The 11,240-nt window shown below is 39.2% G+C and overlaps 2 protein-coding genes across 2 annotated transcripts; one reads left to right on the forward strand and one right to left on the reverse strand.

The window, feature by feature from the left end:
- The first annotated feature begins 5,487 nt into the window (after positions 1-5,487).
- On the forward strand, positions 5,488-7,660 carry LOC141609314 (B3 domain-containing protein REM5-like). Its single transcript, XM_074428413.1, has 5 exons — positions 5,488-5,611; positions 5,891-6,161; positions 6,370-6,497; positions 6,633-6,864; positions 7,314-7,660. Exons 1-5 carry the CDS (start codon positions 5,537-5,539, stop codon positions 7,316-7,318), a joined length of 711 nt encoding a protein of 236 aa, XP_074284514.1. The 5' UTR covers positions 5,488-5,536; the 3' UTR covers positions 7,319-7,660.
- Positions 7,661-8,054: 394 nt separating this feature from the next.
- LOC141606295 (protein STRICTOSIDINE SYNTHASE-LIKE 13) lies at positions 8,055-10,429 on the reverse strand. Its single transcript, XM_074425361.1, has 4 exons — positions 9,787-10,429; positions 9,267-9,551; positions 8,824-8,991; positions 8,055-8,567 (listed from the first exon to the last, which is right to left on the reverse strand). The coding sequence occupies exons 1-4, from the start codon at positions 10,158-10,160 to the stop codon at positions 8,159-8,161; spliced, it is 1,236 nt and encodes a 411-aa protein (XP_074281462.1). The 5' UTR covers positions 10,161-10,429; the 3' UTR covers positions 8,055-8,158.
- Positions 10,430-11,240: the final 811 nt, after the last annotated feature.

The raw sequence follows: 11,240 nt of genomic DNA on the forward strand, positions 1-11,240 counted from the left end.
GCACCCAACTCTAGATCATGTGTAGGGTAGTTCTCCTCATACGGCTTCAATTGCCTAGAAGCATAGGCAATCACCTTACCGTTCTGCATCAACATACATCCCAACCCATTCTTTGAGGCATCTGTATAAACCTCAAAGTTCTCGATCCCTTCAGGCAATGCTAAGATAGGAGCTGTGGTCAAACGCTCCTTTAATGTTTAGAACGCCTGTTCACAACTCTCGTCCCAACGAAACCTGTTCTCTTTCCTCATCAAAGCTGTCATAGGTCTAGCTATCTTGGAGAAATCTTTCACGAACCGTCTGTAGTATCCAGCTAAACCCAAGAAACTCCTAATCTCAGCGACATTCTTTGGTGCTTCCCACTTTGTCACTGCCTCAATCTTTGCCGGATCCACAGCTACTCCCTCCTTAGAGATCACATGCCCCAGAAAAGCAACTTTCTCCAACCAGAACTCACACTTGGACAGTTTAGCATACAACTCATGGTCCCTCAACGTCTGCAACACGATCCTCAGATGCTCCTCATGCTCTTCCTTAGTCTTAGAGTAGACTAAGATGTCATCGATGAACACCACCACGAACTTGTCCAAAAACTGTCTGAAGATTCTGTTCATCAAATCCATAAACACGGCCGGTGCATTAGATAACCCAAACGGCATCACTACATACTCATAATGACCATACCTCGACGTGAAAGCTGTCTTTGATATGTCCACCTCTCTAATCTTCACCTGATGGTACCCCGACCTCAAATCAATCTTGGAAAAGACTGATGCACCACTCAACTGATCAAACAGGTCATCTATCCTTGGCAAAGGATACTTGTTCTTCACCGTCACTCGGTTCAGCTCTCTGTAATCTATGCATAACCTCAAACTCCCATCCTTCTTCTTCACGAAAAGAACTGGTGCTCCCCACGGCGATACACTAGGTCTAATGTATCCCTTCTCTATCGATCATCTAACCGCTTTCGAGCTCCTCCATCTCTTTAGGACCCATCCGGTACGGTGCCTTAGAGATTGGCCCCGTCCCGGTTTCAACTCAACGGTGAAATCTATCTCCCTCTTCGGTGGCAACCCCTAATCTCGTCAGGAAAAACATCGGCAAACTCTCCCACCACTGGTATCTCATCAACTGTCGGACTCTCTACCCGGTCATCTCTCACATGGCACAAGATCAAAGGACATCCCTTCCTCAGATAAGACTTCAACGTGATAGCTGCAATCAACTTAACTTTGGGTTTGACTAAAAACCCACGATAAGACACACTAACACCCTTAGGCCCTCTCAAAGACACTTTCTTTTGATGACAGTCTATCTTAGCTTTATACTTTCCCAGCCAATCCATCCCGACTATTATCTCAAAACCGTTAAAAGGAAACTCTAGCAAGTCTACAGGTAGATCAACTTGCCCAACCATCATAGACACATCTCTAAACAACCTCCCACAAGATACAGACTCTCCCGAAGGTATGAAAACTTTCTCACTCACATACTCATATACTCTCAAACCCAACCTTTTAACATGACTCGACGATACAAACGACTGGGAAGCCCCCGAATCAAACAAAACAAAGGTATGAATACCGTTAACAAGAAAGGTACCAGTGATAACATGTTCATTCTCTTGGTTTGCTTTCTTGTCCATCATGAACGACTTTCCACTAGTCTTCATCCACCTCCTGGACAAGATCTTTGATGTGGCCGGCTTAGCACCCGACCCCGATTGTTGTTGTTGTTGTTCGTAGCTGGTTTCGATAAGAATTACCGCCGTTGCGGTTACCTCCACCCCGATAGCTCGGCTCCCCGGTTAGACCATGACCCACTTGTCCGTTGCTCGCATAACTCGTGCCGATCCCCGAGAATAACTTCCCCAACCCGTCCCCCGAAAAGCTCCAGGAACACTCGTGCACTCATGTCTCTTGTGGCGACACCGCCACCCAAAGCAAGTCATACCCCAATCGTTATCAAGCTACCCCCACGGCCACGCCCGAAGGAAGCGCCAAAGACTAAACCACGACCCGGCGAGAAAACCCCTTAGCTTGATTGTGGTTGCCTTTCTTGTGACTAGATTGGCCACCACCCTCACTCTCACCCTTTCTTTTCTCAACACCAGACCTCTCTCCGAGCCATCTCCACTAACCTCTCGGCCCTCCCGGCTCTCTCTCATAAGCGTCCTTAACATCGCAAGGACTCCTACAGGGAGCTTATCCATGATCCTAGTGGTCAACCCCTCCCAAACCTCGGCGATTCTCATCACTCAATCCCATGTCCTCGGCATACCTAAACTTCTCATTAAACTCGCTTATAGTACTCAGCCACGGACATGTCGGATGTCATCTTGAACCCATCGAACTCCTCTCTCGACTTGCTTCTCACATGCTCTAGCACAAACTCTTTTCTCATGGCCCTACGGAACTCATCCCAAGGTATAGCGGGTAAGCCTTGGTTAGCATACATCTCTCTCGGCACTCACTTTCACCTTATCCCACCACTCACCACCGCCTCTCTTAGATAGAACGCGACTTGCTCTACTCTCATCTCATCGGACAATGAACCGGGTCCAAGATATTCTCCATCTCACGATGCCGCTTGTCAAGAAGGTTTGGTTCTCCGGTCCCTTTGTACTCCTTTGAGTTGAACCTAGCTATGTAAAGGCTGATCTTAGAGTGATCAACCTCCTTATCCTTATTCACTTTCTTTAAGGCCTCAGTAAGAGCATCCTGGTGCTCCAACATCTTAACAATATCATCCGTATTCATGGCCTTAGCTCTCGCATAGTAAGCGTTTCTCTTAGGTGGCATCTTGAAGCTATATAAGAAAGGGTAGACATAAACACATGTACTAAACCTCAAAACACGAAAACAGGCTACCCAGGTGCTACTCGATCGAGTGTCCCAACCTACTCGATCGAGTAAGAGGCTACTCGATCGAGTGCCTCCCATACTCGATCGAGTACCTCGACTCCGAACACAAACGGACCTTCGACCTCTAACATACTCGACCGAGTAGCCAGGCTACTCGATCGAGTGACCCCCTACTCGATCGAGTACCCCTAGTTACTCGATCGAGTACCCTAAAACTCGATTCTGGTCGAAAAAACGTCAAAAACCCACCCGATCAAGTCAGTCCCACTCGATCGAGTCATGCTAACTCGAATATGCTACCCGCATGCTATGACATATTCTAACATGTAAAACAGCTTATAAACACGAGATCATGTCCTAATTATTCATACCAAGCTACTCAACTGCTCATGCGATTAACAAACAATTATATCATGTTATTAATGCCACATAGTAATCACTCAACATGCTTCTCATTCCAACATAGTTCTATATATATATATATATATCTTCAATTTCATTCATATTCTCAACTTCTACTTCAAACATCCAACATTTACAACACACCTCATCACATCCACACACAAGCGAACAAACAACACATACGACTTAACAGATATTCCCCCCATGTGACCGGTTCAAAATTGTAGGGCGAGTTCGCGACTTTAGGACGTCTCCCAAGCCTTTGCATTAGCTCCTACAACCTTTACCCCGGGTTCATTTTAATTGACTCCCTATATTCATTGGGTTCATTGGTTACAGGTTTCAGGATCGTCGCTCTGATACCATTTTGTAACACCCCCATACTCCAAGTGCCTTACCAGGACCACTCAGGTATAAGGACGTTACCATCTCGGTTACCCGAGGCAATGATAATCAAATAAACAATAATGAAACGATATTTAAATAGTAATACTTTAGCGAAAGGTTACAATCACCAAACCAAATACTAATACTAATACATGTTCTCAAAACTACATCTCTTGAACTAATCGAAATGTATATGAAACCCGACTCATGTCATACCTCGCCAATATCTCACTCACCATCCCCGAATGGATCACCACAGGTTTTAAAACATTAACCGCGGTCAGTACTATTTACACAAGAGGTATAATCAACAATACAGTAACCAACACAACTCAAACAATCATACACGATCAAGCACTCCACTCCATCTCCGTCACCGATCGTCCACCTGGACCCGACCACGCCAGTGGGGGACCGCAGCCGTTCCCACCTAAGCCCCGCTCATCATACCGAGCGATAACCCTGTCCCATTAATGTGCACATCCCCTTCCGTGGCGGGTTCCACGAAGGGCGAAACTAGGGCGTGAAGCCACTCCCGCAAGTGACTCCACTCGATCGAGAACGCATCTCGAGAACCACGGACAAACAATCACAATCACAATCACAACATCGTCTGAATCAACCAATTATACTAATTACAAGACAACACCACACCTCATGTAAGTAATACTTGAGTAGGAAACCCTACCGAAAAGCACAATAGTCGACGATCTCACAACTTTGAAGTCAAAAAGCTTCCTCTACGAATCCTCCTCCTAATTATACAAGCACATAATTACTACTATGCACATAACACAACCAAATCCCCAATTCCCAATATTAGGGTTTAACTAACTTTGACGAAATATAATAAAAACGGTATAAAGGTCTTACCCTCGACGCAAGGATTACAACGGTGTAAAGACAAGTGAAATCCGACCTTCCAAGCTCCGGGATTTGTTAACAATGCGATTAAGGTGATGAACGTAGTTTGCTTTCTCTTCTCACAGTGATTTAGGTTTTAGAAAAGTGATTAGAATGAATGACGAAAAGATTATATACCTTAATCGCATAATTAACAAAACCCGAGAAAACAACCCCAGAAACCTAGCTACTCGATCGAGTAGCCCAGGTACTCGATCGAGTACCCCCCTACTCGATCGAGTATCGTAGTTACTCGATCGAGTACCCAACAGGTCAGAAACTATTTTATTTCGCAAAACTCTCTTACTCGACAGAGTAAGGCCTACTCGATAGAGTACCCCAAGACTCATAAATACGGAGTATTACAGTTACCCTACCATGAGGGCGTTCCCCTTTATCCAATCGACTTAGCTACCCTATAAATGAGAATCAGCATGAGCATGAATTGGTTATATCGGTGGTGATATATCAGTCCCTAGGCTTTCCTTTCATTGAATTACAACCTTAGTCATTTCACTGTCTTCATTTATTTTAATTTACATTTCATTTTAGTTAATTTATTTCATTAAATATTAGATAAACAAACTTCAAGTTGGATCAACTTAGCTAAATATAAAGTTAAAACTCACCAGTACTCATTGTTCCTTGTGGTTCGACCCTTAGGCCTCAATTAGTGCAATGATTCTCGTTCACTAGTGAGGTTATTTAAAACATCACTATATCACTCGTTTTAATAGTAAGACAAATATACTTCGTCTTTATGCAATAATTATTTGCGAGATACTCCCTCCATCCCGGTCAACAAATGATTGAGAGTTGAGATACCCTAAAATGAAAAAGGACAACAAATGACCGAGACAGAGGAAATATATAGTAGGATGTCTCATGTTAAGTAGAGTCAATTAAGTGCCCCAACAGTCCCATTTGGCCTTGTGCCCTATAATATACGGACTAGTCAAGACCTTAAAAATCCTTCAATGGCAAACAATTCATCTAACCTAATGAAGCCTCATTTTTTCCAACCTCTAAAGCCTGGTTTTCAATCAAATTTCGTAATAACTTCTCTACTTCCTCGCTTTCTCTTTAATGGCGTAATTGCATGACCATTCTATCTATATATATGTTCTATGAATTTTTGAATTACATATACTACGTACAATATACTAGTAACATTATTAATTTATATATTATCGCATTTCCTTTATCTCAATCATTTATTTATCTTTTCATTAAAATGACACTCACAAGAATATAAAAAGTAAATAAATAATTGACGAAGGAGTAACTAATATACAAAGTACTTGACTATCTATTTGCATTTATGTATGTAGTCAATCCCGAAGGCTTTCCAGAGGCATCTCCGAGGAGATGAGAAGTATCTCATGTTAAGAGATAAAAGACACGGTGTTTGGTACGTCAAAGTATCACATGAAAAAGGAAAGATGCATATGAAGGATGGATGGAAGAAATTTTGCGAGGAACATGATTTACAAGTAGGCGATTTCTTGGTGTTTAAGTATAATGGAAACTTGATTTTTGATGTGCTCATCTTTGATCCTAATGCTTCCGAGCGCACCATTCCTCGTATCCCTACGGTTTCAAGTGAGTTATTTATTCATTGCATCAATGGAAAATGTTAGATTATTTAATTTCATATTAAAATTCTTATGTAATTAGTATATAAGAGGAAAAGACTATTATGCATGCGTGTTTTCTTTTGATATATGAGAATAACATATACGGAATATAAAACAAATCGGTTTTGATAGTTGTTTTGTTGATAACTTATACGGAGTAAAATTTATTGAAGGGGCCGCCGGTGCCAAGATTGAGGGCATTTCCGATGGTGGCTCGGTAGCGAAAGTGGTCTTTAAGCCAAGGGGGTTTCCATACTGTCACACCTCAGTGAAGCCGTACTGGAGAAAAGTGGGTGGAATGGTATGTTCTTTAATATCATACGGAGTACTCTATAGTAATTACTGGCTAAGAGCCTAAGATCGTACGTTATATGTATGTTTATTATTAAATGAGGTGTATAAGATGAAACACGATTTTAAAATTATACAATTGCAGCCAATACCGGTGAAGTTTGGTAGGGAAAATGATTTAAGCAACAAATGGTGTGAAATGATCCTCATAGATCAAAAGGAGAAGTCATGGCCAGTTACACTAAAGCAAAGCTATGGTAATCATCCTTATATTGGAGGATGGGGTGCCTTTGAACAATCCAATGGTTTGAAAGCTGGTGATTCTATTGTTTTTGAGCTCATTAACTCCGGCAAGATACCTATAATGAAGGTCTATTGTAAGTTTTTTTAATATTTTTGACCCTGTGTCTTAAACGAGATTGTCTTGTATAAAACCGTTATATGTTACAACATAGTAATAGTATAAAAGATAAATTAATGATTGTGACGAAAAGAGTAGGTATTATGGAAATAATTAGCTAATACACCCTTTGTTCCAGTCATTTGTTTACAATTGGTTAAGGCACAAAGACCAACGAAAGGGAAAGGACCATTTGTGACGATTGTTAGTGAACAAGTGGACTATAATAGAGATGTACTATGGTTAAATTCCCGATAAAAAAAACTTCCCAATATAGAAAGGTAAACAAATGAATGAGACACATTAAAATGAAATAGGTAAATAAATAACGGAACGGAGTGATGAGCAGTTGAAATGTTGAATTAAATGCTTACTTGAACAACTAACCAAGTAGATAATGCTAATGTAATTTATTGCATTTTGCAGGGTAGTGTATTGTTTAGTCTAATAGTGTGCCTTCATCAGTAAGATGTGATATGATGAAGACTGTCAGATTTATATGGAGCTCATTTTGTATGATAATGTTTATCTATGAACAATGGCGGAGCTAAGAAATGACCTCAGTGGAAATGAACGGTTAATGGTTTAAGGGAAATTTTGAAAAAGTTGGAAAATTTTAACTAAAAACTTTGTAATTTCCGATCGCCAATAAGCGAGGGCAAGCGCCCTTGCTAATAATCCCCCTAGATCCACCACTATCGTCTATTTATGAAGACGTCAATATGCATAACTTTGTACATTTTATGCTAATAATGAATGAACTTATATTTTGTAAGATGGTTTAGTTCTGTACCATATTGACATGGGATAAAGTCCTCTTACATTGGACAAGGGCATGAAGACTTCAATTTGCATGCACTTGTATTACATGTTTCCATCCATTTTGCCCTTAATTAGGCTCGGCATATTTCCTCGGATTAAAATAAACCGATCCACCCGATACTAATTGTAAATTTTCTCTCTCGAGATTGTTCCCTTCCCATTTTCGTGACTTGGTAATTTATCAACTACGTACTACACTCGTGAAATTGACCCTCCATCTCTCCTTGACCTGGCCCGTCAATATCAGGTTAAATTTGTATCTTCTTTAACACCGATTTTTCTTATACATTTGTGAAAAAATAGAAAAAAAATACTTGCATTTTTTGTGACATACATTTCACATCATTTTGTACATTAACCTAAACAATAGATTTAGTATTTATTCATTCAAATCACCCTAACACATAAGAAATCTCTTACATCCAAAAGAAAGATTAATTAAACCCTAATTAACTAATAACAGGATAAGGAAGAGTGGCAATATGATTATGAGCCACAGTTCCAATCCAAAGTTTACCATTAATCTCTCTAACTTCACTAACAAGTTTCATAACTACACCATTTTGATCTTCCATGACTTCAAGAATTTCTCCTTCTTCATTAAACAATGAAATTACTGTGTACATTTTCATGCCCATCATTCTTGCTAAGTACTTCATTGGTATCGGCAATCGAAAATAGATCCTTCTTAGCCATGGATTGTGGATTAGCAACTCTTGTGATGATGTTCTACAACAATCTATTGCAACCCAAAACTCGCCTTTTTCATTTACTCGAACATTGTCTGGAAATCCCGGTAGGTTTGCTACAACGTCTATGCTTCCGGTTTTTGGACCGTCTAGCCACAATCGTAACAATCTGGGTAACTAAAAGTAGTAAGTCTCATGTAAAACAGTTTTGGTGTCAGTCTGTCACACCTTATTTTTACCTAGTCAACTAAATGTCAACTTTGACTATTAATCCACTGAGAATAATTATTTCGATATATTTATACAATGTAAAATTCGTCATATATTTTATGAGAATAATTATTTCGATATATTTATGATTAATAAGAAGATGACCGGACCGTGATACTATGCATGGAAAATATGGAATAGAAGGGGAATAAGACCTGCAATTGGTAGTCTCAGTGAATAAAAGGAAATTTTGATCCTTAGACAATTGAACTCCATTAGGGAAAGCCAAGCCCTCCAATACAACATGTGTGTCTTTGGTAGTTAGATCATACCTAAGAAGCCTTCCTGTTGCTTCTCCCTCCAATAATATCAAAAAATGATTCCTACAATACAATAACAATAATAATAATAAGATAGTCAAACCGTCTTAAGCTAACACGACTTTTTTTTTATGTTATGTGGTTCCATTTAATGTTAGTTAAAATGTCTATGATAAGACAGAGTCTTGAACTGATGTATTTATAAAAACGAAGAAAATAGTCAAATAATTGACTATATCGACTCCAATCTGGAGCGATTGAACTAAACCCGACTTGTCCAACCTGTTTAACGTGTCTAAAGAGCGAAGTTTAACATGTGTTAAGGAGTAGTCACTTACACTCTATTGTATCTTTTGCTAGTATCCGTAAAGAAAATGGACCCATTCTTGTGAATGTCAAGATCATTGGCAAATAGTATGGGCTTTCCATCAACATGGGTTGCCAAAGGGGTTGCAAGACCACCTTCCGGCCCAACAACAAGGAGCCCATAATATGCGTCGGCGATGTATAAGTTTCCAGTATTCGGGTCGAACCTTAGGCCTAATGGGCGCCCACACAACTGCTCAACCTTCCATTGCTTTGGTGTTGTTGAGTCTACCCCTTTTCCACATAACTTCATTGACCTTGTGAAATATTAATCAATAACATCAAATTAGCAATTATTTATATACAATTATTTAGGATTTAATATGTGTGAAAAAACCATTGATTTCATGTGTTTTATGGTGCATTTTTGGGGTAAGAATATATTTTATTTACATCATAATCGACTTTTTAAAAAGCATTGTCTCTATCCTAATCATTTATTTACAGATGTCCAATTGAAATGTCAAGCTACTAACATGGTTAAAAACGTACCAATGAGGCGACACGGTTGCAAATGTCTCCCACCCATTATTCTCGCCCATCCATCTCACAATTCGACCATCGGCCATACCCGTGTATGGTCCTCGACCCAACGGATCAAACTCCAACGACTCCGGCCCAAACACTTGGTCCACAAACTCTAGTTTCGCGTACCGGCCCAATCGACTTTGATTGTCTCTAGGCCATTTCTCCATCACTTCCTTAAAAGGTGCAATTTGGTGTGAAACGGGCTTGAACTTGTGACTTCCTAATGGGCCCATCCTAAATGGATCCATTAATATGAAGCCCAATGCAACCACAAATATTAGAAGAAATGGATGTTGCACTAAAGGATCATCTTTAATTGTCACAATTTTCTTTTTCATTTTTTGGGATCCTAAAGTGAATATTATGGCACTATAATGTAGGAACAAAAGGTAGAAAATATGTGTTTTAGAGTGCAAAAGAAAAGATCATGGAGAAAGATTGAGATTATAAAGGAAATAGTGAAAAATTGAAGATTAATCTCTTAAAATAAGAGAAAACAAGCATGTATGACTTGTGATAAAGTTTATATATTTGGTTTAGGTTGAAGCTAGGTAAATTGCTTCTTTTGTTTTATTGACCAATGACAATTGTATTGTAATTGATCTTTAAGAAAGAGGAAAAGTGGGTGACATTAACCTTATGAGCACATCCTTGTGTTATTTATTTTTTCTATTAGATAAGAGTTAGTTTTAGTGCTTCAATCTAAATGCATTGAGTGCCTCTTTCAACGGTTATATACTTTTGAAAGGTAAAAGAAAAAGGATTAAGAAATCACTTTACATCTAAAAATCAAGTTAGATGCTATGACTTTTTTTTTAAGTATAATTGTTAGAGTTGTGAATTTAATTTGTGATGTGAATCATGGTATATTGTATATCGACATAAAAAAAAGTAGATATAATATAATTATGAATTTATGATTAGTGAATAATGTTTGGTCTTAACTGAAAGTAATTAAATCCCTTGGAAGGTTTCTCGTTTATTATTCACAATATATACTCGAAGTACAACTACAACCCTAAGATTACGATTACAACCGAATATATTTTAGGCTATATTTTAGGATTACAATGTGAACAAGATAATATGGAATATACAATAAAATATGCAAAGATATTTACTAATACACCCCCACAGTCGGAACGGGAGCGGAGCGAACGCTTAGACTGTCTCGAAACCGGGTAAATAAGTACTTGGGAAGACCTTTAGTGAAAATGCCCGCGTACTGATGTTCGGAAGGAACGTGTAGGAATTTAACGAGACCAAGGCGAACTTTTCGCGAACAAAGTGAATGTCAATCTCGATATGTTTAGTTCGCTGATGTTGGACGGGGTTGCCGGAAAGATAAACTGCGGACACATTATCACAAAAAATTAGACTGGCACTGGGAAATAGGCATATGGAGCTCGAATAATAAG

The sequence above is a fragment of the Silene latifolia genome, chromosome 10, assembly GCF_048544455.1.
Source record: "Silene latifolia isolate original U9 population chromosome 10, ASM4854445v1, whole genome shotgun sequence".
Lineage (NCBI taxonomy): Eukaryota > Viridiplantae > Streptophyta > Magnoliopsida > Caryophyllales > Caryophyllaceae > Silene > Silene latifolia.

Excerpts from the sequence above, each read along its gene's own strand:
- LOC141606295 (XM_074425361.1), bottom strand. The coding sequence starts at position 10,160 with ATGAAAAAGAAAATTGTGACAATTAAAGATGATCCTTTAGTGCAACAT. Across the intron at positions 8,992-9,266 it reads AGCAAAAGATACAATAGAGT|GAATCATTTTTTGATATTAT; the intron begins GTAAGTGACTAC and ends ATTGTATTGTAG. Across the intron at positions 8,568-8,823 it reads ACTGAGACTACCAATTGCAG|ATTGTTACGATTGTGGCTAG; the intron begins GTCTTATTCCCC and ends TTAGTTACCCAG.
- LOC141609314 (XM_074428413.1), top strand. The coding sequence starts at position 5,537 with ATGGCAAACAATTCATCTAACCTAATGAAGCCTCATTTTTTCCAACCT. Across the intron at positions 6,162-6,369 it reads TCGTATCCCTACGGTTTCAA|GGGCCGCCGGTGCCAAGATT; the intron begins GTGAGTTATTTA and ends AATTTATTGAAG. Across the intron at positions 6,498-6,632 it reads GGAGAAAAGTGGGTGGAATG|CCAATACCGGTGAAGTTTGG; the intron begins GTATGTTCTTTA and ends ATACAATTGCAG.